Source organism: Lithobates pipiens, unplaced genomic scaffold, assembly GCF_037356315.1.
Source record: "Lithobates pipiens isolate NorthernLeopardFrog02 unplaced genomic scaffold, aLitPip1_a1.2 Scaffold_8, whole genome shotgun sequence".
NCBI lineage: Eukaryota > Metazoa > Chordata > Amphibia > Anura > Ranidae > Lithobates > Lithobates pipiens.
The window spans coordinates 164,988,415-165,013,624 of record NW_027507903.1 but is presented as its reverse complement, the minus strand read 5'-3'; the positions used below and the strand labels follow the sequence as shown (position 1 = coordinate 165,013,624).

At 43.7% G+C, this 25,210-nt stretch overlaps 1 protein-coding gene across 1 annotated transcript in view; it reads right to left on the bottom strand.

Annotated features, from left to right (window-relative positions):
- The window catches only part of SEMA3E (semaphorin 3E), a 234,121-nt gene that overhangs the window by 81,764 nt on the left and 127,147 nt on the right, over positions 1 to 25,210 (bottom strand). The window contains exons 3-4 of the mRNA XM_077472771.1: positions 22,471 to 22,530; positions 21,039 to 21,158 (exon numbers count right to left, since the gene is read on the bottom strand). Of these exons, the coding sequence (XP_077328897.1) occupies positions 21,039 to 21,158; positions 22,471 to 22,530 (180 nt within the window). The remainder of the gene's footprint in view (positions 1 to 21,038; positions 21,159 to 22,470; positions 22,531 to 25,210) is intronic.

The window sequence follows — 25,210 nt, the reverse complement described above, 5'->3', positions numbered from 1 at the left end:
TCTACTTAACTAGTTGTATGGTTAATATGGTTAATATATGGTTAATATGCATTACTGTATGCCTCCCAGAGGAATTTTGTTTTTATTTGCCTGAACCATTGTATTAGGAACACGAACAGATAACACAATGAGGTTTTTCCCAGACATAAAGTTTAATCTTTAAAGAGAGACTGCATCAAGCACCCAAGTACATAAAGCCTACATGGAAATAGTGTAACACTCAAAATGTCTTGTCAACCATGCTTATGTAAAATGTGAGCAATATTTAACAGTTTTTGGAATTGTAGTAGTCTTGCATGGCTATTTTACTTATTTGCTCTGTTCTAAATTGTGTTGTACATAATAAATGATACAAAATAAACTAAATAAAGTATGTGAGGAAAATTAGGCATTCTACACTATATTGACATTGTCAAGGGAATTCTGTAAAGTGATATTAAAGTCATGTTGTTTATTTAACCACTTCCTTACCCACCCATAGTCATATGACGCCCACAGATGGGATCTCCCATGCTGGGTGGGCGTCATATGATGTCCTCCCATTCCCAGCTGCCTAGGCCGCGGCGTCTCTCAGGACCCAGTGCGCGTGCCCCGCGGCCACGATGTCCGCCGGGCACCCACAATTGCCCGGGAACACAGCAGGACCGTGGATCTGTGTGAGGAGGAGACCGATGGTGTGTTCCCAGTACAGAGGAACACCGATCGGTCTCCTCCCCTTGCGAGTCCCCTCCCCCCACAGTTATAATCACTCCCATAGGGAACATATTAACCCCTGCAGCACCCCCTAGTGTTAACCCCTTCCCTGCCAGTCACATTTACACAGCAATCAGTGCAATTTTATAGAACCGATCGCTGTGTAAATGTGAATGGTCCCAAAAATGTGTCAAAAGTGTCCAATATGTCCGTCACAATGTCACAGTCACGAAAAAAAGATTGTCGCCATTACTAGTAAAAAAAAAATGCCATAAATATATTCCCTATTTTGTAGACGCTATAACTTTTGTGCAAACCAATCTATATACGACTATTGCGATTTTTTTTACCAAAAATATGGTGAATAATACTTATCAGCCTAAACTAAGGGAAACATTTTTTTTTTTAAATGGGATATTTATTATAGCAAAAAGTAAAAAATATTGTGTTTTTTTCAAAATTGTCACTCTTCTTTTGTTTATAGCGCAAAATAAATAAAAACCGCAGAGGTAATCAAATACCACCAAAAGAAAGCTCTATTTGTGGGGAAAAAATGATGTAAATTTTGTTTGGGTGCAACGTTGGGTGCTGTGCCTAGCCCCTTACTCCTGCCAAGTGCCCCTACAGCAAGCAGCTTGCTATGAAGGCACCCGAGCTGAGCTGCTGCTCTGTGTGTCCATGCAGATATGAAGTCACAACTCGGCCTTGCCCCAAATAGCCAATGGCTTCTGCTGCTGCCAAAAGAAGAATCTGCCACTATGACAGCCATAGACTCTTTAAAAAAAAAAAAAAAAACAATTGCTAGTTTGTGGGTTAGGTAATTGCCATTAATTAAAGCGGAGGTCCACCCTAAAGTGAATCTCCGCTCATCGGAACCCTCCCCCCCTCCGGCGCCACAATTGGCACCTTTCAGGGGGGAGGGGGGTGCAGATACCTGTACAGTACAGGTATTCTGCACCCACTTCCGGGATAGCTCTCTGCGGAAAGGGGCGTAGATTACGCCCCTTTCCGCAAGTGCCCGCCCCTTTCCGCAAGTGCCCCGCTGCCTGCTGGGAAACACACAGATCCCAGAGGCAGCGGGGACCATCCTTATTGCGCAGCGTGATTCGCGCATGCGCAGTAGGGAACCGGTAAATGAAGCCGAAAGGCTCCATTTCCTGATTCCCATACCCAAGATGGCGGCGGCAGCACCCGACAAGACGATCCAGAGATCGGCTTCGGGTGCCGAGATCGCGGGCGCGCTGGACAGGTAAGTGTCACTATTTTAAAAGTCAGCAGCTGCAGTATTTGTAGCTGCTGGCTTTAAAAAAAAAAAAAAAACGCGGAGTCCCGGCTGACTCCCGCTTTAAGACCAGCACTGAGTACAGAGGTATGCCAGTGCTCAGTGTGGGACATATCTGTGCTGCAAAGCTGTATTTGGCAGCTTTTCTCATAGGGCTCTATCTTCCACCCCATTCATTTGATGGCTGGGAGATTTCCTGGCCAGAAATGCAAAATATAAACAAAGAGGCCAGGAATAGTGGTGATGTCATAACACAAATATGGCAAGGCCCATATTTAGGAAAATATTTGTGTCACTGTGAAGGGAAAAGCCTGATGGAGAACTGAGAGACTAATTCCCCATTAGGTCAACCCTAATTTAGATTGATAGCACATGACAGTGGGTGGATTTGAAAACTGATATCAGACTGATTGTTGTTATAGATCCAGAGGCGGCTCTCTAATTAGGCAAAGTAGGCGGTGGCCTAAGGCCTCGCCCTCCTAGGGGCCTCGCTCCTGCATACTTTGCCTAAAGAGCCGCCTCTGGCTCTGGCTATCCTCATACATCCTCATACATCAGTCCCAGCCAGGTGCCTCCTCGTTCACAGTACAGTCAGCCCACCTCCTCTCTTCTCTGTAACACCCCGCCCCACTCCTGTCAAGAAAACTTCACTGGAAGTGGAACTGCAGTGCAGGTGTCCTTCCAGTCAGAACACAGGATAGAGACCATCAACTGCCCTGCCCCCCCCGCCATCAAATTCTGTCCATCCTTTCTTGTGCAAGGGCAGGGCACAGCTAGCATCTGAGCACAGAGTCTACCCTCCTTCCAGGGCGGGGCTTCCGTGATGGAGGCGGAGCCAATTCAGCCTGTCTGTGTGCACTGTGCAGCCGACGAACTGAACTATGAGGGGACAGAGCCTTGCTTTATGTGAGGTAAATGTGACTAGGGGGTGCATGTGACTGGGGGGGTGGTACAGTGGTGGGGTGTCAGTGTGCTCTATCTCAGCCCTGGTGTCAGCGTGCTCAGCGCTGGTGTCAGTGTTCTCTCAGTGCTGGTGTCAGTGTACTCTGCGCTGGTGTCAGTGTGCTCTATCTCAGTGCTGGTGTCAGTGTACTCAGCGTTGGTGTCAGTGTGCTCTCAGTGTTGGTGTCAGTGTGCTCAGCGTTGGTGTCAGTGTGCTCTCAGTGTTGGTGTCAGTGTGCTCGGCGTTGGTGTCAGTATGCTCAGTGCTGGTGTCAGTGTGCTCAGCGTTGGTGTCAGTGTACTCAGCGCTGGTGTCAGTGTACTCAGCGCTGGTGTCAGTGTTCTCTCAGCACTGGTGGCAGTGTTCTCTCAGCACTGGTGTCAGTGTGCACAACGCTGGTGTTAGTGTGCTCTATCTCAGTGCTGGTGCCAGTGTTCTCTCAGATCTGGTGTCAGTGTTCTCTCAGTGTTGCCATCAGTGTACTCAGTGCTGGTGTCTGTGTTCTCTCAGTGCTGGCGTCAGCATGCTCTGCGCTGGTGTCAGTGTTCTCTCAGCGCTGGTGTCAGTGTTCTCTCAGCGCTGGTGTCAGTGTTCTCTCAGCGTTGCCGTCAGTGTACTCAGTGCTGGCGTCAGTGTGCTCTCAGTGCTGGTGTCAGTGTGCTCAATCTCAGTGCTGGTGTCAGTGTGCTCAAACTCAGCGCTGGTGCCAGTGTTCTCTCAGATCTGGTGTCAGTGTTCTCTCAGTGTTGCCATCAGTGTACTCAGTGCTGGCATCTGTGTTCTCTCAGTGCTGGCGTCAGCGTGCTCTGCGCTGGTGTCAGTGTTCTCTCAGCGCTGGTGTCAGTGTTCTCTCAGTGCTGGTGTCAGTGTTCTCTCAGCGTTTCCGTCAGTGTACTCAGTGCTGGCGTCAGTGTGCTCTCAGTGCTGGTGTCAGTGTGCTCAATCTCAGCGCTGGTGTCAGTGTGCTCAATCTCAGCGCTGGTGTCAGTGTGCTCTATTTCAGCGCTGGTGTCAGTGTGCTCTCAGCGCTGGTGTCAGTGTGATCTCAGCACTGGTGTCAGTGTTCTCTCAGCGCTGGTGTCAGTGTGCTCTCAGCGTTGGTGTCAGTGTAGTCTGCGCTGGTGTCAGTGTTCTCTCAGTGCTGGTGTCGGTGTGCTCTCAGTGCTGGTGTCGGTGTGCTCTCAGCGCTGGTGTCGGTGTGCGCTCAGCGCTGGTGTCAGTGTGCTCAGCGCTGGAATCCGTGTGGTCAATGTCAGCGCTGGTGTCAGTGTGCTCAATGTCAGCGCTGGTGTCAATGTGCTCTCAACGCTGGTGTCAATGTGCTCTCAGCACTGGTGTCAGTGCGCTCAGCGCTGGTGTCCATGTGCTCAATGTCAGCGCTGGTGTCAGTGTGCTCTATTTCAGCGTTGGTGTCAGTGTGTTCTCAGCGTTGGTGTCAGTGTGCTCTCAGTGCTGGTGTCAGTGTGCTCAGCGCTGGTGTCAGTGTGCTCAATGTCAGCGCTGGTGTCAATGTGCTTAGCGCTGGTGTCAGTGTGCTCAATGTCAGCGCTGGTGTCGGTGTACTCTATTTCAGTGCTGGTGTCAGTGTGCTCTCAGTGTTGGTGTCAGTGTGCTCTCAGTGTTGGTGTCAGTGTTCTCTCAGCGCTGGTGTCAGTGTGCTCAATGTCAGCGCTGGTGTCAGTGTGCTCAATGTCAGCACTGGTGTCAGTGTGCTCAATGTCAGTGTTGGTTTCAGTGTGCTCTCAGCGCTGGTGTCAGTGTGCTCAGTGCTGGTGTCCATGGGCTCAATGTCAGCACTGGTGTCAGTGTGCTCAGCGCTGGTGTAGGTGTGCTCAGCGCTGGTGTCCATGTGCTCAATGTCAGTGCTGGTGTCCATGTGCTCAATGTCAGTGCTGGTGTCCATGTGCTAAATGTCAGTGCTGGTGTCCATGTGCTAAATGTCAGCGCTGGTGCCAGTGTGCTCAATGTCAGCGCTGGTGTCAGTGTGCTCAGCGCTGGTGTCAGTGTGCTCAATCTCAGCCCTGGTGTCAGTGTGCTCAATGTCAGAGCTGGCGTCAGTGTGCTCAATCTCAGCGCTGGTGTCAGTGTGCTCAGCGCTGGTGTCAGTGTGCTCAATCTCAGCGCTGGTGTCAGTGTGCTCAGCGCTGGTGTCAGTGTGCTCAATCTCAGCGCTGGTGTCAGTGTGCTCAGCGCTGGTGTCAGTGTGCTCAATCTCAGCGCTGGTGTCAGTGAGCTCAGTGCTGGTGTCAGTGTGCTCAATATTAGTGCTGGTGTCAGTGTGCTCTATCTCAGCACTGGTGTCAGTGTGCTCTCAGCGCTGGTGTCAGTGTGTTCAATGTCAGTGCGCTCAATGTCAGCGCGGGTGTCAGTGTGCTCAGCGCTGGTGTCAGTGTGCTCAATCTCAGCGCTGGTGTCAGTGTGCTCAATCTCAGCGCTGGTGTCAGTAATCTCAGCGCTGGTGTCAGTGAGCTCAGCGCTGGTGTCAGTGTGCTCAGCGCTAGTGTCAGTGTGCTCATCGCTGGTGTCAGTGTGCTAAATCTCAGCGCTGGTGTCAGTGAGCTCAATGTCAGCCCTGGTGTCAGTGTGCTCAGCGCTGGTGTCAGTGTGCTCAATGTCAACGCTGGTGTCAGTGTGCTCAATGTCAACGCTGGTGTCAGTGTGCTCAATGTCAGCCCTGGTGTCAGTGTGCTCTATTTCAGCAATGGTGTCAGTGTGCTCTCAGCGATGGTGTCAGTGTGCTCTCAGCGCTGCTGTCAGTGTGCTCTCAGTACTGGTGTGATTGAGCACATTGACACCAGTACTCTTAATATATACAATTCTTTTTTATTGCTTGAATTATTTTTTCCCCCATTATAGACGTGAGTAGGGCCTCATGTCTAGGTTATGCCTAAGGCCTCACAAAGCCTAGAGCCGCCTCTGTATAGATCTATCTTTTACCAGGTGCTGTCAATCAACAGCCAGATGGACCTGATAGGGAACTAGTCTACTAGTTCCCCATTAGGCTTCATCCATAACTTACTGAAAAACTCCTCAGCTTTGTGCCTGTGTGTGATGGACACAGCAGCCAGAGAGGGAAGGAGCACACTGAGGAAGGAGTTTCCAGTATAGACTTAACTGAGAGATAACTGATAGATTATTGTACCTGGAAATTCTAAAGGGTGTCTATGACATCCTTTCTGAATTCCATCTGTGTGTTACTCTGTTATGGCACCAGTTTTTGCATTCTTGCATGAGCATAGAAATATTAGCAGTCATTTTGGGTTGTCCTAATTGTTAAAACATTTTGACTAAAATGTATTTAAAAAAAATATGTTTGTCTTTTCTAGTGCTTTCTGTGAAAAGCTGGTCCTCATGAAAAAAACAAAACAAAACAAAAAAGGTAGAGGAGCTAAACAATGGCCCTTGTGTAGTATGCAAAGTAAGCTGTGTTGCCCAATAGCAGAGATATATTTTTCTGCCTGCCTTAGACTAATAGAAAATAAAAATAATAGGTTCTATGTCTTACAAGACTTGACTTTATCACATAAGACCAAATGTATGGCAACACCTTTAACAGCACACAATTGTCATAGCAGTAACATATTTTTTTCTTACACAAAACATCTAGTGTGGCTGGCTTTTAGCTCTAGAGAAATATTTAAACTGACATTTGACATTCTATTAGGACTATTAATCTAATTAGGTCCATTATATATTATAGTCTAAAATGATTTGCAGGTGCCTTCATTGCCTTTGCATGTTAGGCTGACCAGGTTGACATCATATCAGACATGCTTCAACACTGAATGGGTCCTCTAAAAACTGTTTAGCATTGTTTTAAATGAATGCTGAAAACACATTAGGTATGTAAGCAAACACATATAATGTCTAAAGCTGACTAAGGGCTTTGGCTCCAATTAAAATAATATCAAGCATTCCTGTTTTCCTGGCAATGCAGCTGTTAGTGTGTCCAAAAGCATCAAGAAAATGTTTTAATGATGTAATTCTTGAAATATTTTCAAGAAACGCCCTGCTGTTACTTTTTCAAACTATGTGGTAGAAAAAATGCTCTTTTAGAATTTAAATGAGCAAATTTGTTTGTGTGGGTTTTATAAAAATAAACATGATATATGTATAAGGTATATGTATGTAAATATCTACATTATACTTGTGTTATCAAAACTACCGTATTTATCGGCGTATATCACGCACCTTTTTCCCCTTAAAATCAGGGGAAAATTGCGGGTGCGTGTTATGCGCCACACCCTCACTGTTGTGGGCCTCTGGGCGGCTTTCAGCTGCTGTTGCCCCTTCTTCGGCCATTCTCGGCAGCTTTCGGCCGCCTTCAGCCATTCTTGGCATGCTTTCGGCCGCCTTCAGTCATTCTCGAAAGTGGGTGGGTAAAAGCTGCAGAGAACAGCTGGGAGCGGGCAAAAGCTGCCGAGAACGGCCGAAAGCTGAGAACTACCGAGCGCCGCCGAGATACACAGGACAGCTATGTATCTCGGCGGTGCCATTTTTAAAAGGCAAAGCTGCAAGTAAAACTGACAAGGCTGCAAATGATGGACAAGGCTGCAAATGACACTGACAAGGGGGCAACTATGGATAAGGCTGCATGACAAAGCTGCATTTGACACTGACAAGGGTGCAATGATGGACAAGGCTGCATGACAAAGCTGGATATAGAAAAATGGGCTTCCCTCGCGCTATCAAAGTGAAAAATATCTGAATGGGGTATATCGATTAGATTGCTGCTAGACCTCAAGTGTATACCATGCACTTGAACAACAATAAATAAAAAAGGTGATCAGCGCAAACTATATACCAAATATTACTACAAAGATGGAAAATCCTTGTTTGATATGTATTCTACTTCATAGATAAAGTGCAATATATCAATAATTATATCAATACTATTGGTGAATCCTAATGCAAATTGCTGCTGTGCATGCAATTATTTAGCTGCTGTGCAAAACTGCTACTTTGCAAACTACATAAATAAATTATTCGCTGTGCATGCGATTATTTAGCTGCTGTGCAAATTGCTACTGTGCAAACTAAATTATTTACTGTGCATGCGATTATTTAGCTGCTGTGCAAACTGCTACTGTGCAAACTACGCAAATAAATCATTTGCTGTGCATGCAATAATTTAGCTGCTGTGCAATCTTCTACTGTGCAAACTACGCAAATAAATTATTTGCTGTACATGCGATTATTTAGCTGCTGTGCAAACTGCTACTGTGCAAACTACGCAAATACATTATTTTCAAAAAATGCACAACACATTACCATAAATTCATAAAGTGAATAAAATAGCTGCTGCTGTGCAGATAATTAAAACAAACAATTAATATAGTGCAAAATCGTGCAAATCATCCTCAGGTGCTAAATATTAAGTAATAATTGAATGAACACTAAATAGTGCAAGATTATCATAAAGTTATGTTTCAACTGATCCTTTGTGTACACCTTTAAGTGTGTAGGTGTACCAATACAGTCCTATTTATATTGAGTAGTGATACCCATAAAAGTCCATCCATAAACAGTAAACGTGCAAATTAGTGCAAAAAGTGCTGGTGTGCAGCAATGTGACAGGCAAACTCTTCAGGTGACATCCACTGTGTACTCTTTGTGTGCTCCACTATGTGCTTACCTCTAAATGGGTAAGAAATGCCACTCAGATATTTCTAATGATAAGTCCTCCTGTGTGTGGTAACCAGGGATGATGTCCTTAAGAGTGCTGTATTGCAATAATGGCTCCCAGTTGGTTAGTTCGCCCGTTCATTCAAGGTAAATTAAAGAGGGGAATAAGCAGGAAGATCCCATAGCGTAATATGTCTCAAATAAGTTTATTATATAGCCATAAAAATGGCTACTTACAACGCCGCAAAAAGCGACAGGCAGATCAAACAATGTGCGGTATTACAAACGTCTCTATGAATCACTTCCGGTTGTTCCTTAATCTAGGAACTTCCCTATGCATTACGTCACAGGTCATGACTTCATCAGGGGATGTACGGTATGTCCCCTTTCTAAGAAACACCACTTTGGTGCTCTAAGCATGCAAGCTTGAATCTCTGCAGCTAAAAATCAATGCATTTGTGGTATGCAGCGCTACATAAATAATACGCGCAGTTACTAGGCTCTGAGCTATTTGAGATTGCCACCAAATAGTAACCATTAAAATTCTGATTAACTGAGCCAATCAATTTAGGTTACTACCGTATTTTTCGGACTATAAGGCGCACTTAAAAGCCTAAATTTTCTCACAAAATCGACCGTGCGCCTTATAATGCGGTGCGCCTTATATATGACCTGTTGACATCGCTGGAGTTCTTTGGTTAATGCACCCGGAATGATGGCAAGCACCGAATTAGTTTTCTTCACTTGGGCTTTGACAGTATCTGTCAGATGGGCACGCATGGAGTCACAGATCAATAGGGATGGAGATTTGTGGAAAAAGCCACCCGGTCTCTTACCGTAAACCGACGTACCGTAAACCTCTCTCAGGTTGTTCTACTGCGTGACTGATAGTGATGAGTTTGAAATCCGCTTCGTAAGCATGTCTCTTAACAGGAGCCATTTTTGGGGCAGCGGGTATACCGTAGAAAATTAACGAATGAATGCGCACACCTCCTGACTAAGATGGCCGTAATGCCCAATCCAAGCAGTGCAGCTTCGTGGGATTACCAAAGCTAGGAAGCTGCACTGCTTGGATTGGAAATTACGGCCATCTTAGTCAGGAGGTGTGCGCATTCATTTGTTAATTTTCTACGGTATACCCGCTGCCCCAAAAATGGCTCCTGTTAAGAGACATGCTTATGATGCGGATTTCAAACTGAAGGCTATCAGTCATGCAGTAGAGCATGGAAATAGAGTAGCTGCGAGAGAATTCAACATTAATGAATCAATGGTACGGAAGTGGAGGAAGCAAGAAGATGCCCTGCGCCAGGTAAAGAAGACCAAACTGAGTTTCCGAGGAAACAAAGCAAGATGGCCACAGTTGGAGGACAAAATTGAACAGTGGGTTATTGAACAGAGAACCGCAGTTAGAAGTGTCTCTACTGTCTCTATTCGACTCAAAGCAACAGCGATCGCACGCGACATGGAGATCAACGACTTTCGAGGAGGTCCCTCTTGGTGCTTCCGTTTCATGAAAAGGCGGAATCTCTCTATCCGCACAAGAACCACTATGTCACAGCAACTGCCAAAGGATTACGAAGAAAAGCTGGCCATTTTCTGTACCTACTGCAAGAACAAGATCAATGAACAGAAGATCCGGCCAGAGCACATCACCAACATGGACGAGGTCCCCCTTACCTTTGATATCCCTGTAAACCGTACTGTCGAGAGAACAGGGACCAGTACGGTATCTATACGCACTACAGGAAACGAGAAGTCATCCTTCACTGTAGTTCTCGGTTGCCAGGCTAATGGCCAGAAACTACCACCCATGGTAATTTTCAAGAGGAAGACTCTGCCAAAAGAAAAGTTTCCGGTTGGCATCATCATCAAGGCTAACCCGAAGGGCTGGATGGACGAGGAGAAGATGAGTGAGTGGCTGAGAGAGGTTTACGTCAAGAGACCGGGTGGCTTTTTCCACGAATCTCCATCCCTATTGGTCTGTGACTCCATGCGCGCCCATCTGACAGATACTGTCAAAGCCCAAGTGAAGAAAACTAATTCGGTGCTTGCCATCATTCCGGGTGGATTAACCAAAGAACTGCAGCCACTAGATATAGGTGTCAACAGGTCATTTAAAGTTAAATTGCGAGCTGCGTGGGAGCATTGGATGACAGAAGGCGAACACACATTCACCAACACAGGGAAGCAAAGCCGGGCGAGTTACGCCACTATCTGCCAGTGAATCGTGGATGCCTGGGCGAAGGTATCAGTCACCAGTGTAATCCGAGCTTTCAAGAAGTCCGGAATTATCACTGAACAGCTAAGTACCGGTACCGATGACAGCAACGAGACTGACTCGGATACTGATGAGAATGATGAGAGGGATACGGGCGTGCTTGATGCCGAAATCGCCCAATTGTTAAACTCAGACACTGAAGATGAAGAATTTGATGGATTTGCGGGAGAAGAATAAAGTGAAAAAGTGAGTGTCTGGTTTTGTACGGTATTCACCGGTAACTGAACAGTGTTAAGAGTTATTGAAGAATAAAGTGAAAAAGTGAGTGTCTGGTTTTGTATTTAACTGAACAGTGTTAAGAGTTATTGTTATAGACCATTTTATGGTTATTGCTAAAGAGTTGAATAAAATTTGACTTACAGTACCGCATCAGAGTTTTGTTTCATTAAATGCGCCTTATAATCCAGTGCGCCTTATAGTCCGGTGCGCCTTATATATGGAAATATCCCATTATCAGCCGATCTTTGCTAGTGCGCCTTATAATCCGGTGCGCCTTATAGTCCGAAAAATACGGTACAAAGGTTTTGAATGAGTTATTGAACCAATTATTTTAACAGCTTGAACCTGACCATTGAAATATTCCATGTTTATGGAATCTCCCATTGTTCTGTTACTACAATTATTTGTTAGAAATAGGTATTGGGAAGCTAGAATGTGTAGCTAGAAATTCTACAGTAATAACATAAGGGTCTCCCAAATTTTCTCTGAAAGAAGGTGACACTCAGCACAGAACAGATGTAGACAGAAAGTAGACAGAACATTCATTTTATCTAATTTGAACCTTTGTATTATATTAATTAAATTTGTATTACATTAACTCCCACACCTCTTTTGGGGCATCATTAATAAAGAACTGCTCAGTTACTGTCAGTTTTGAGTTCACACATTAAAAAGGCAATATAATTCTAGCTTCACTTTCTCAAGACATCTGCCTGGTGCTACAAGACATAAGGATTTATTTAAGTATGGCAGGGCCTGTACCAGCCCACATACCAGATGTATTGGGCCTATATCTTTTTTTTTGGGGGGGGGGGGGTTACAGTATCCAGATGAATGTATTACTGTACACCTATGAGCTGTAAAAAAAAGACAATGTAGTTTGCTCTGCTTTAAATCTCATTGCAGATGTCATATAGAACTGACAGTCAAGAATAGCATGATGATTTACATGTGGCCTCACACATTCTTCACCTTTTACTAGAAAATTGATTTATGACTTGTCAAAAACAATGTACTTGACACAGGATTGCTCCAAGCTACTGTACAATAATGCACAAGGCTTGTAGAGAAAACATCTTTGAGGATATCCACTCCAAATGCAATGTTTAGTTCTACTTTTTCTCCATGCTCCAGGAACAACGCTTTGATTACTTGCAAGTGCAACTGTGGTTGTAATAGCTGTTATATGCAGTTCCAGTTTACAATTTTGTAAACTGTTTTATTATTTATCATAAAGAATTCATCCATTGATTATTAAAAAAGTAATAAGCTAGTTTAATACTTTGATATCCTCACCATGCGTAAGTCCCAATAGCAATTATGCATTGTGATTTTGTGTATTTTAGAACATGGTAGAGCAGAAACTATGGTTCAATGTGGTACCATTAATTTTATATATCCCCCGAGCAATCTATTGCAGTAGTGGGTCATGCACCTGTGGTGCACTATATTTAAGAAAAGGATTTTGAATTAAGTTGTGCTGGTACATTTTTTTAAATGGATTGTCTTCCTTAATGCATGTGCATTAATGTATAGTATTAATAGCTCTAATTTTCAGTACAGACCTAGGGGTAAAGTGGTAGAAAGGCTAGTTGCAGTTTCATACCTTAGCTCTGACCTTATTAATTTCCCCCTTAAACCTTTTTATTGTTGAAATATAACACCCTTAATCATCCTGCATGGTAATTTCTTGGAGTTAAACAGCAGAAACCTATTTCCAATTATTTTTCTATCTCACGCACAATAAATCTGTATTACATGTCTTATGCCGCATACAAACGACTGGACTTTCCAACAGACTAGGTCCGACAGTCTTCCCAACGGACTTTCGGCAGAGTTCCGACTGACTTTCCAAACAAATATGCTTGGCCACACACAAACGGACTAAGTCCATGCGAAAGTCTGTATGTTTTGAACGTGATGATGAAAGATGGGACTAAAAAAGGAAGTTCAGTAGTCAATATCTTCCCTTGCATTGTATTTGGTCCGTCGGACCAGCATACAGATGAACAGTTTTCCCGATAGGAATTGAGTCCATCGGACAGATTTGTAACATGTTCAATTTCTAGGTCCGTTGGATTTTTTTAACGAAAAACGATCGGATTAGCCGCACACGATTGGATTGTCTGATGGACTGATTCCACTGGACCTAGTCTGTCGGAAAGTCCGGTCGTGTGCACGCAGCATAAGAGTGACTTTTTATAGCCAAAAGATGGCCATAATTATGCTGCTAATGATTTAAGTCGCAAACCAGCAAAATGGTTGGTGAATATTAGCTTTTTTTTTTTTTTTTTTAATTCGTTTTTATTGAAAGAAAGGGAAAATAATATACATTGCACAGTATGCAGGTATTAAAACATACTTATAACAGAATAAGAAGTATCAAAACATACAAAGTAAGAACATGTATATGTCATAGCATGTCTTAGGCACATCAGTGATCGGGCAGGTAGTTCCAGGACCATTACTTTGTTTCTGGGTGGCAACCTGGTATGTCGAGGAACTCCCTGGAGCGAGGTAATAGGTAGCAGGAGGGAAATGTGCTTACCGCAGCTAACATTGGGGGAGAAGGGAAGAGAAAAGGAGGAGGGGGAAAAGAAGACGGAGAAGGTAAAGAGAGAGGAGATAGAGGGGAGAGAAAAGAAAGAAGATAAAGTGAGCCTAGAAGAGAGCCACCAGTACAAATCCACATTGTTACAATACAGGGCATGTGGGTATAATTATACCATCAGATATTGGTAGTCGGGGTCATCATCATACATACTACCCGAGGCTATGGGCCAGTGCCATTACTGGATCCAATCATTCCATAGTTTCCAATGTTGTTTGAATGTACGAACATGTCCTTGTCTACACGCCAGTATACGCTCAAATGCATAGTTATATCGTACCATATTAACCACCTCAAGGACACTAGGAGCCTGATTCGTTTTCCACTTTCTAGTGATAAGTAATTTGGCTGCTAGGAGGATATGGGTTACTATTTTACGACAGTCGGATGGGAATTGTCCTATACCTATGTTAAGAATGGCTAGGGCAGCTGTAGGGGGGGTGAGAATACAAGTTATCTCTGAGATGACACGAAACAACTTGTTCCAAAAGCTCGTCAGGTGTTTGCAGGTCCAGAAGATGTGCATGATCTTTCCCACTCCCCCACACTCCCTCCAACATAGTGGGGACTGCGACGGGAGAAACTTGGACAGTCTATAAGGGGTAAGATACCACCGCAAAGTAATTTTATGGGATAACTCCCAGTGGTTAGCACATTTTGAGGCCTGGTAAACCGATTTAGAGGCTGCAACCCATTGGGCTCTGGTAAACGAGGACCCCAACTCCGACTCCCATTTTAAGTGTGGAGTGGCTTTCTGGAAAACAAGTTTGTTCTGTAAAAAATTGTAAAAAAGCGAAGTTCCCCTTGCTTTGGGATGTTCTATACTTGTGAAGTATTGCCAACCAGGGGCGTATACTGGCAGTTTTGTTGAGCCCAAAGAAGAGATACAATGTAGGATGCAGATGTATTTGTAATGGTCCGTGTTGGGTATGCCAAATTCCATTTGGAGTGATTGGAATGTTTTAGGGGAGTGGTTTAGGAATAGTTGATCCAGAGTCAGAATGCCCTGATCCCTCCATGTTCGAAGAGACATGTTGGGGATCAGTAACTCTAAAACCTCTATCGGGGTTGAGACAAGGTGTTGATGTGTCGGAGGTGCGCTAGTTGCTATAAAGCTTTTCCAGGCTTCCAGAGAGGCCTGGATAGAGAGGAGCGGTTTAGTGATCAGGCCGGGTTTCCATGAGTCGGCTATCAGTAGGTTTACCAGGGCCGAGGTGGAAGTAGCTGCTAATTCAATATTGGTCCATCTATTGGATACCCCTGATTGGAACCAGCTTCTAATTTGGGCCAGCTGCGAGGCTGTCCAGTAGTCTTTTTTAGGTCAACCATACCCATACAACCAGCAAATTTGTGTTTTAGCAGCTGAGCATGGGAACTTCTAGGTTTCATGCCCTTCCATATCTGAGCCCTCATCAACCTGTTGAGCGACACGAAATGGGAACGTTTAGGGAGAATAGGCAATGTTCTGAACAGGTATAGAATTTGTGGAAGTGTAAACATTTTAAAAGCCGCAAGGCGGCCCATCCAAGAAAGTTCATATCTGGTGGAACTTTGGATTTCACTGGAAAGTTTTTTAATCAGGGAGGAGTAGTTAATGTCAGCTAATTGATTAACATCAGCAGTCAGTTGGATCCCTAAGTAAGGGATCTCTCCTGCACTCCATGTGTAGGCAAAAGAGTTCTGCAGGCTTTTGCATAAATCAGGGTCAACACATATATTGAGGATAAGAGATTTGTTACAATTAACTTTATAGTAAGAGATTCTACTGAAGGTGCTAAGAAGTTGGTGTGTTGCGGCTAGGGACATTTTAGGTTCTGTCAGAAAGATGATAATGTCATCCGCGAACAAATTGATAACATGGGAGTCTGTGTCCAGATTGAATCCTGTAATCTCGGGCGTAGATCTTATTGCCTGTGCCAAGGGCTCTATCAATAGATTAAAGATACTTGGGGACAACGGGCAGCCCTGGCGGATTCCATTTGTAATCGGGAATGGGGAGGACAACGTGTTGGATGTGTAGACCCGTGCTGAGGGAGCGGACTATAGTGCCAGTATGGTTGACAAGATAGAACCCTTAAAACCAAACTTTTCGAGCGTAGCTCTCATATATCCCCAGTGACTACGGTCGAATGCCAAGGGCTCTATCAATAGATTAAAGATACTTGGGGACAACGGGCAGCCCTGGCGTGTTCCATTTGTAATCGGGAAGGGGGAGGACAACGTGTTGGATGTGTAGACCCGTGCTGAGGGAGCGGAGTATAGTGCCAGTATGGTTGACAAGATAGAACCCTTAAAACCAAACTTTTCGAGCGTAGCTCTCATATATCCCCAGTGAATACGGTCGAATGCCTTCTCCGCATCCAAGGAGAGGAGCAGAGAAGGCACCCGACCAGACCCAGCATATTGTATCAGATTAATGACCCGTCTGGTTGCATCAGAGGCTTGGTGCCCCTTCAAAAAACCCGTTTGATCAGGGTTAATGAGGGTGGGCAATATAGACGATAACCTATGAGCGATGATTTTTGCATATAGCTTGACATCAGTATTGAGCAAGGATATAGGCCTGTAGTTAGCTGGACAGGCTGGATCGTTACCAGGTTTAGGAATAGTTACAACATGGGCCTGTAGCATTTCTGCTGGGAAGGAGGCCGAGGCTGCAGCCGCCGCGAACACCGGAGAGAGATTCGCACTAAGTGTTTCATGAAACTGTTTAGCCCCGTACACACGAGCGGACTTTTCAACATCCAAAGTCCGACGGACTGATTCCGTCAGACTATTCGATCGTGTGCGGACTTTTGATTCAGCAAAGTCTGACGGACTTTAGAATATGGAACATGCTTCAAATTTTTCCGATGGAACTCCGCCGGACCCGGTCCCTTCGAAAAATTCGCTCGTGTGTATGCTATTCCAACGGACTAAAACCGACGCTAGGGCAGCTATTGGCTACTGGCTATGAACTTCCTTATTCGAGTCCAGTCGTACGTCATCACGTTCGAATCCGTCGGAGTTTAGTGTGATTGTGTGTGGCCAAGTCCGCTCAGCCGAAAAGTCCGTCAGAACTCTGTCGGAACTCCGGCAGAACTCCGGCAGAACTCCTTCGGAAGTCTTTCGGACATAAGTCCTCTCGTGTGTACGGGGCTTTTGTAGTAATCATTCGATAGACCATCAGGTCCTGGGGATTTCCCTGAGGGTAGCGATTTAATCGCTTTGCAAATTTCTGGGGGGGGAGATTGGGGCGTTCAGATCCAGTAATTGGTCTTCAGTTAGTTCAGGGAGTTGAAGAGAGGACAGAAAAGACAGTATCTCATCTGGCCTTGGTTGCACAGTCTCAGGGTCATCTTTTAAGTTATATAGCTTGCTATAATAAGCCACGAAGGCATTGGCAATGCCCTTCGGGTCTAACGTTTTGGCATTTGAGCGGGGGTCTATTAGGTATTCTATTTTGGAGTGTAATTTCTTGGCTTTCAATCTACGAGCTAGGAATTTACCTGCTTTGTTGCCCGAGGAATAACTGGTTAGTTTAAGGGCTTTAACATGTTTATCATGTTGTTCTAAAAGCATTGTTCTCAGTGTCGTACGGAGTTTAGATAATTTTGTAGCAAGGGGGGTGGAGGGATTAGATTTGTTGTTGGCCTCTGTCGTGCGAATCTCTCCCAGTACCTCGTCAAGCTGCCGAAGCCTTTGCCTCTTCATACGTGAACACATTTGAATAAAAATACCCCTGATAAAGGCCTTATGGGCACACCACAGCACAAAGGGGTTGGATACAGAAGGCAAGTTCAACTTGAAATATTCCTGAAGATGTTTCTCAATGGCCGCCACTTGTTGTGGGGAGCTAAAAACTTGAGAGTTAACTCTCCAGAGGTACGCAGGGCTAGGCGTGTGCTCCTCCAGAATAGATACAGAGACAGGTGCGTGGTCCGACCACGTAATGTCGTGGATGCTGGAGGAGGACACCGCCTGTAATAAAACCCTATCCACCAGGATCATATCTAACCGTGAGTATGAGTTGTGGCGCGCGGAGTGGAAGGTAAAGTCCCTTTCTTCTGCATGTTGACAGCGCCACACATCATACACATCCTCTGAATGAAAAAGGGGTTGGAGTGCTTTAACTGATCGTGGACGTTTCCCTGTAGCATCTATATTTGGGTCGGCTGTCAGGTTAAAGTCTCCACATACAATCAATGCCCCCTTCCTACATCCAGAGATTGTCGAGAACAATTTTCTGGCAAATCTATATTGTTGTTCATTTGGCGCATAAGCATTGACAAGTGTAAAAAGTCTTCCGTTGATATCACAAATGAGAATCAGAAATCTACCATCTGGATCTTGAATAATATCATGCAATTTAAAGGCCACCGAGTTCTTAATGGCTATAAGGACTCCCTTTCGCTTGCAGGAGGCCGAAGCCGTGAAGACATGGGGGAATTGCTTGTGAGTAAACGTTGGGGAGGCTGAGGCTTGAAAATGAGTTTCCTGTACGCAGATCAAATCACCCCCCAACTTAAGGGCCTCTTTCCAAAGGGAGGCATGTTTTGCCGGGTGGTTGAGTCCACGTACATTAAAAGATGCTATAGTTATAGGCATGAGAGGGCATAGAGTACCTTATTAGTTATTGCGATCTATCCTTGGGGATATGCAGATCGGAGACCTCTGAAACTTGTAGATGCCTTGAGCGTCGGTGTGCCGGCTATGACCCTAGGGCTGTGTGAGGCGACAAGTGGTAGGAGGCTGTACATCTGGCTCAGGAAGCTAAAGAAGGAAAGAAAAGAAAGGAAAAAAAAAGAGATACAAAAAGAGAACCAAGTCTAAGTCTTGTGGTAAAAAGGAGAGAGTGACCTCAAAAGGGGTCTGATTGCAGGTATACTGCACAAGTTCCATGGTGGAGGAGGGGATTCACGTGGAAAGGCTCTAGTAGGCCGGGGAAGGTTGCAGAGGAAGTAGATCAAATTAATGGACCAGAGGCGGCGAGGTCCCGATGGATTTGATGTTTCCTCTTATGGGAGACTACTTGCCAATCTTCTTGGGACTGTGGTGCGGAGAGTTGCTGTCGGGGAGTCGGTAGCTGTGCAGGGAGGATATCCCATTTATGGAGGAGAGCCAGCCCTTCTTCTAGATTATTGACCACTGACACAGTGTTGTTTCTGGAGATAACCAGACGAGTAGGGTAACCCCAATGATACAAAATGTCATGGTTCCGCAAGGCTTTAGTGATCGTCAGGAGTGACTTCCTCTTCTGTAATGTGTATTGGGACAAGTCAGCAAACAGTTGGAGGTTTGAGAAGCGTTCAGGCAGTTGTTCTTTTTTACGGAAGCATGCCGCAAGCTGCTCTTTAATGTGAAAGAAGTGGACTCTCATGATCACGTCCCGGGGGACATCATCTTGAATGAAAGAGGGCTTAGGCAGCCTATGTATCCTGTCAATGATTACTTCTGTGTCAGGTACATTAGGGATAGCCGCACGGATCAGGTCACAAGCGTATTGATTTAGTTGACTCACTGAAACTGATTTAGGGACACCTCTGATCTTAAGGTTATTGCGCCTAGCGCGGTCCTCAAGGCCTGCGATTTTAGCTGTGAGCGATTCTATTTGGTCGTCTCGGTCATTATGAGCGTCAATAAGCATGTTGTGTGAAGAAGCAAATTCGCCCATTTTGCATTCTATATGCTCCACTCTGTTACCTAGATCGGTCACATCGGCTTGAACTTTGGCCATACATTGTAAAATGTCAGTACTGAGAGAAGCTCGCAGCGAGGTTAACATGTCTTTGAGCACAGTTTCCGAGACAGGCTGGTCTGAGGCAGGGAACGTATGGAAGGAGTCAGGCGGGTCCGTGAGATCTAGAGCAGGGCTTCGGTTAGGGCCTACCTCTGCCAGTGTAGAATCATCCGACAACCTGGGCTTGCTCTTAGCTGGGCTCTGGGAGAGTGGAGTTGCCGGACCCGGAGAACCTTGCCTCGGGCTAGGAGATTTCCCCGCGGATCCGGAGCTGGGATGCGCCGCGGACGATGCGCTGGAGCCTCCCGGGGAAGATCCGCCGGCGCCATCTTGGCCGCGTGTATGGCGACGAGGAGGGAAGAAATGGGGAAGTTTCCCCGCACTGACCGTGTCTCGCCTCTTTCTTCCCATCCCGAGGTGATCTCCGCAGTTGTCGGGTGGAGTGCAAGGCTTCGGGTCTCCGATTCGCCGCCTCTGTCATCGCTAATCCCCGGCTGTGTAGAGGAGCCGTAGGTTCAGGCTTCCATTCAGCTGCTCGGTAGCCACGCCCCCCCGTGAATATTAGCTTTGATGGCATTGAGAAGTAGAAGTAAGTAGAAGAAGATTTTATAGTTTGTTCAGAAATCTCTATGTGAACCAAAGTTCATTTTTTTGTTACATTCTGGTTTGTGAGAAGATGGAATTTATTAACTGCGGGTGCATCACTTCAGTCTATAGGGTGATTATACAAGAAACAGTGCGCAGTCTTGGGTGAAAATCACCACCTGCTATTTTGGAGGGAAAATCTGCCTTTCTATGCTGAACCTCAGAATGTGTAATATCATGCCATGACCTAGTACTTGTTCCCTGACCTTACCTCCTATTATAGATAATAAGCCTAACAATTAGAAACGTGTTACAGTTAGATGAATGTTATACCACAAGAGTGGAACATGACTGTGTTCTGTCATCACAGTCACTAAGCTTGAAATAGCTACCAAACATTTACTGTAGATTATTATATGATGTATTCAAACTTTACGTGTCAATGTTTTTTTGAATATAATATCATTGTTGCTGGAAAGCAAGTCTCCTAGTTCCTAGTCAAAGGAAATAAATGCAATATTTTAACTCATGTGACCTACAGCTACAGTGCATTTTGGGTGCTGAAACCAGTGGAATATCCATTTACTTTGAACTTTTCGATAACTTTTGTGCATGTATGGCTACATGACCTGGATCTGGTGCCGCCTTGAACTTAAATTTTACAGCTGGTGAGTAGGTAGGTTTCTGCAGTGTTTCAAATGTCTTCTCTCCCTTCCTAAGAGGACCTATTTTTATTAAATCGTACCTCACTTTGAATTATAGGTCCATTTTGTTTAAAATCAGTATCAATATAGAACATACTGTACTGTATATAGAGGTCCCAGGAGATTTTACAACACTGGTTACACTAGAGCACTGCAGTAAACATGATGTTTTTTCACTGCAGTGACTGAAAGCAGGTGTAAAACAAATTCATTTTGAGCTTTGAGTAGAGATCACGAGTAAAGAAAAATATTTCAGCTGACACATTTTACAAGCTCACAAATCTAATAATAATAATAAAGACATCAGCAGAAAAACACAACCATTTTATAGGTATTCAAAGATTAAAAAGCGAATTCCTGAGGCAAGACAAGAACATACCTGTGACCGCAGTCCAACTCTTATGAAAATGCAAACTGGATCAAATGCTCCAGTGCCACAAGCTAAAAGATGGGTTCGATTATAGTGCTGAAGAATGCGAATAAGATTTGCACATTCACTCTGTAAATAAAACAGAATGAACAGTTATATTGTATGCATATTTAAATTGTAGACATTTATGTTGCATTCACACATTCATTCATACTCTCTCTCACTCGCTTCCTATGACATATATTTCCTATATAACAGTATGGGACTTATATAATATAATATATATACTCCATATATCTATAACATAAATTACATATATAACAGTATACTGCTAAAACTATTACATTCATTTAATATATATGTTATGCAGAGAGATTATTTTAAATGCACTAGGTCCTTTCTACGCCATCTGGCTTTACTTTGGTGAATAGTAATCAGTTCAGGTATGTTAGGCAGCAGTTTTGCCTGGACCTTTGATTTTACAGCAGAAGTCTGTGCTAAACAAATGTTGTCTAAATACAAGACACATATATAGAATATTATAAGATTAATTTTGGTATCCATTATCTCTATTTTTCATAGCTATGCAGTAATATAGCTTGAAACAACTCCTGCATTTTGCCCCTCTGCAGGAGTTTCTGTTGCTCTCTCTCGTTGTGAAGGATGGCTGGTCTTGAATGCCCAGTCTAGTTTTCTGCAGACAGCCTATAGTGGGTGAACCTACTGGGTCCCTCTCACAGATTTACTCTCTGCACAGGTAGCACATATGTTACTTTTATAAGGTATTGTCTGAATTTAAGAGCCCCTTCACACTGAAAGCTCCTGGGCATCGGTGGTAAAGCACCGCTATTTTTAGAGGTGCTTTACTGTCATTTAAGAGCATTGTTTTAAAACTGGCCATTGCAGTGTCACTTTTCTGGCAGTTTGACGGTGCTGCCCATTGATTTCAATGGACAGGGGCGCTTTAGGAGCGGTATATTCACCGCTCCTACAGCCAGGGGCGGACTGACCATGGGGGCCCCATAATCTCCTATTGCCCGGGGGGCCCCATGAGTTGTCAGTCCACTCCTGCTTACAGCACTGCAAAGAAGCTACTTGCAGGACTTTTTGTGATGCTCTGCCTGCACAGCGCCTCAGTCAGGGATTGCAGCTGAGGCTTTTTTCAGGTGCTTTACAGGCGCTATTTTTAGAGTTAAAGCACCTTAAAAACGCCTCCAGTGTGAGAGGGGTCTTAAAGGCAATTGGTGCACATAAAAATCAGATATGGAGCCCATGTGACTGATGAGAAATATATTTAGGTAACATTTTTGGTGCCCAAAGTTAAACTTTAATGATATCTTGCCAAAACTCAGCTTTAAGTATGTTACGCATATGCAAGTGCTTTAAAATACAAAAAATTAAAAACAAACTCCATAGTAGCAGTTTTGATGTATAGATTTACCTGTTCTCTTCCTTTTCTGTAGCAGTCTTCAACTTGTTGTTCTGTACTGGGCCAGTGTATCTAAAGGAAAATCACAAGTGTATTTGAGCAAAAGTATATTAGTCACTAATAATATTCTAATATATGTATTATAATAACATCCATGTGAGCTAGAAAAAGCAACCTACAGTTAAACCTACAACCTACAAAATACCTGTAGTTAAGCATATTGTAATAATATATTATGACGTTTCATGAATAATATCTATAAAAGCTTTGATTGTCATTATTGCAAATTATTTTTCCACAAATTCCTTTTATTATTGTGGTCAGCATGTTTATGTTTTATTTTGTTTTATTAGGCAATTGAAAGCGTTTGACATTAGAATTAGAAAACAATCTGGCTGTTCAAATGCTAAAAAGCAGATTAATGTTGTTTATGTTGCATATTATTTTACATAGCTTCCAGGCAAGCCAGGTTAAGTTAACACGAACCACACCTTGACTGGTAAGGGCATCGCGCCAGAGTCATCTATCATAAGACCTAATCCCTGCAGCCTCCACACAGGGGAGGATTAGAAATGCTGGAATGACCAGTTTTCTTAAACTTAAACATATTCAAATAGCTTTTAAAACTATTATAAAGTAGCTGTATCTACATCAGGAAAATGTTACACATGGCTTTGAGAAAAAAAGTTTGATAATTCTTTCTATAAAGTACATGGATTTAAACACTACAATTATTTAGAGTGGTATTTGATAATAAGTGCATTAGCCTGTAATAAACCGTAGATAACAACCCAAGACTCGTTTATCACACACATGGACTCTGAATAAGGCTTTCCTATACTGAAACAATATCTTGTGACAAAATAAACTCAGTGATTTCGTAGTAATAAGTGGAGCCCAATGCAGTAATTAACATGAATGTAAAACAAATGTACAGTAGTGTATGTTCATGAAGTCAAATTTGATTTGACTCTGTTGGCTTGGTTTGTGCCGTTAGAAATATCTGGATTAAAAAAAACTGAAATTATCTGCTTTTCACAAATTTTCTTACTTTGGCAACATTGAAATAATAATCTTAAATTATAAGCTGGTGTGAATTATTATACGATAAATACAATGTAATATCATAATTTAAATAGTTTATATTATCAGGTTACTGTGTATAAAAATGGTGAACGATTAATATATAATGAATGGTGGAGAAGTAAGACTTTTTGGGATAAGAAATAAACAATAATTTGTGGTCCAGATTTTGGAGGCATAGTTGGAAATATTGCAACTCTACAATAAATAAAAAGCATTCTTAACATAATAGTTTTATTTGGTTAATGTTACCTTGGATGTATCCCTTGTCCAGCAATAATATTAGTTTTGTGTTGTGCACTGCAATGTTACTCCTACAGCACTGCCTTGTTAGTTATTTTACATGGGGCTCTTAAACGATAACATGGTTTCTAATAATATTTATGACAGATAGCCAACTTCAATCCTTTCCAATGATCCATGTTTTGAAATATCACTGCTTTACTGCTTTCCAACTGCTGCTGATACTTGACTGGTCAGATGGGTTAAACCCATCTCCCCACCATGGCATGCAATAGTTCCTTTTGTCACTGCCCACAATGATAGATTTCTGTTAGCTGCATCTGTAACAACTCACTGTTAGTTGTATGGCCCGTAAGGCCTCTTGTCCATAGAAATGCAACACAGAGAGATTAAGTTTGCCTGAATATCTTTTTATAATGCTGTAGTATATAGAGGCTGAAATATTATTCCTGTTGGAAAACTACTGCTTGGGAAAGGGGACTACATATGTGAAACAAATACAAAGAATGGGCCCAACTTTTTTTTTGTAATGAAGAGAATGCATTACCCAATTCTACAGGAAGTAATACCAAAGTGTTTTAACCCCCTTGGCAGTATTCCCGAGTCTGTCTTGGGGTGGAAGTTTTGTACCAAAAGCGGTAACCCAGAGCCAGACTCGGGACCGCATCGCTGAATGCAGGAGGAGATTACTTACCTTCTCCCCTGGATCCAGCGATGTCCCCGCGCTGTACGAGCGGCTCGTCCTCCGCCGGATCTATTACGGAGCCTATCTCCGTTCCCTGCGAGCGTTGCGATGCACAGGGACGGAGATCGGCACCAAATTCAAAAAGTGAAACACACAAATTACGTACAGTATAATGTAATCTTACAGATTACATTGCTGTATGTAATTATTTCACATCCCCTTTGCCCCTAGTGTTCTGCTCAGTGTCCTGCATGAAGTTTTATATTATAAAAACTGTTCTTTATGCCTGGAAACTGGAGATTGTCCATAGCAACCAAAACTATCACTTTACATCAAAAATGATTTTAGACCAGCTAGAAAACAGCGATAATAAATTAGAATCACTCGCAGAATTGAGGGATAGCGATTTGTGTGGAGATCCGTCATCAAATACTGAAAAGTAATGACAGTGACAATTCTGCAACTGAGCAAATTCCAGTGTTTTTGATTTGATTACATTATTGAATAATTTTTATTATTGTTATATTATTATTTGGTATAATTATCTATAGTTATGTCTATAAATGTCTGCTAGACTCTGGTTTGAACGGATTTAAGAGAGTTATTCCTAAAGCCGCGTACACACGGGGCGGACTGTCTGGCCAACTTAGTCCGTCAGACAATCCGACGGACAGTCCGTCATACTTTCGAATGAACGGACTTGCCCACACACGGCACTTTTTGAGCGGACTAATACGGCGG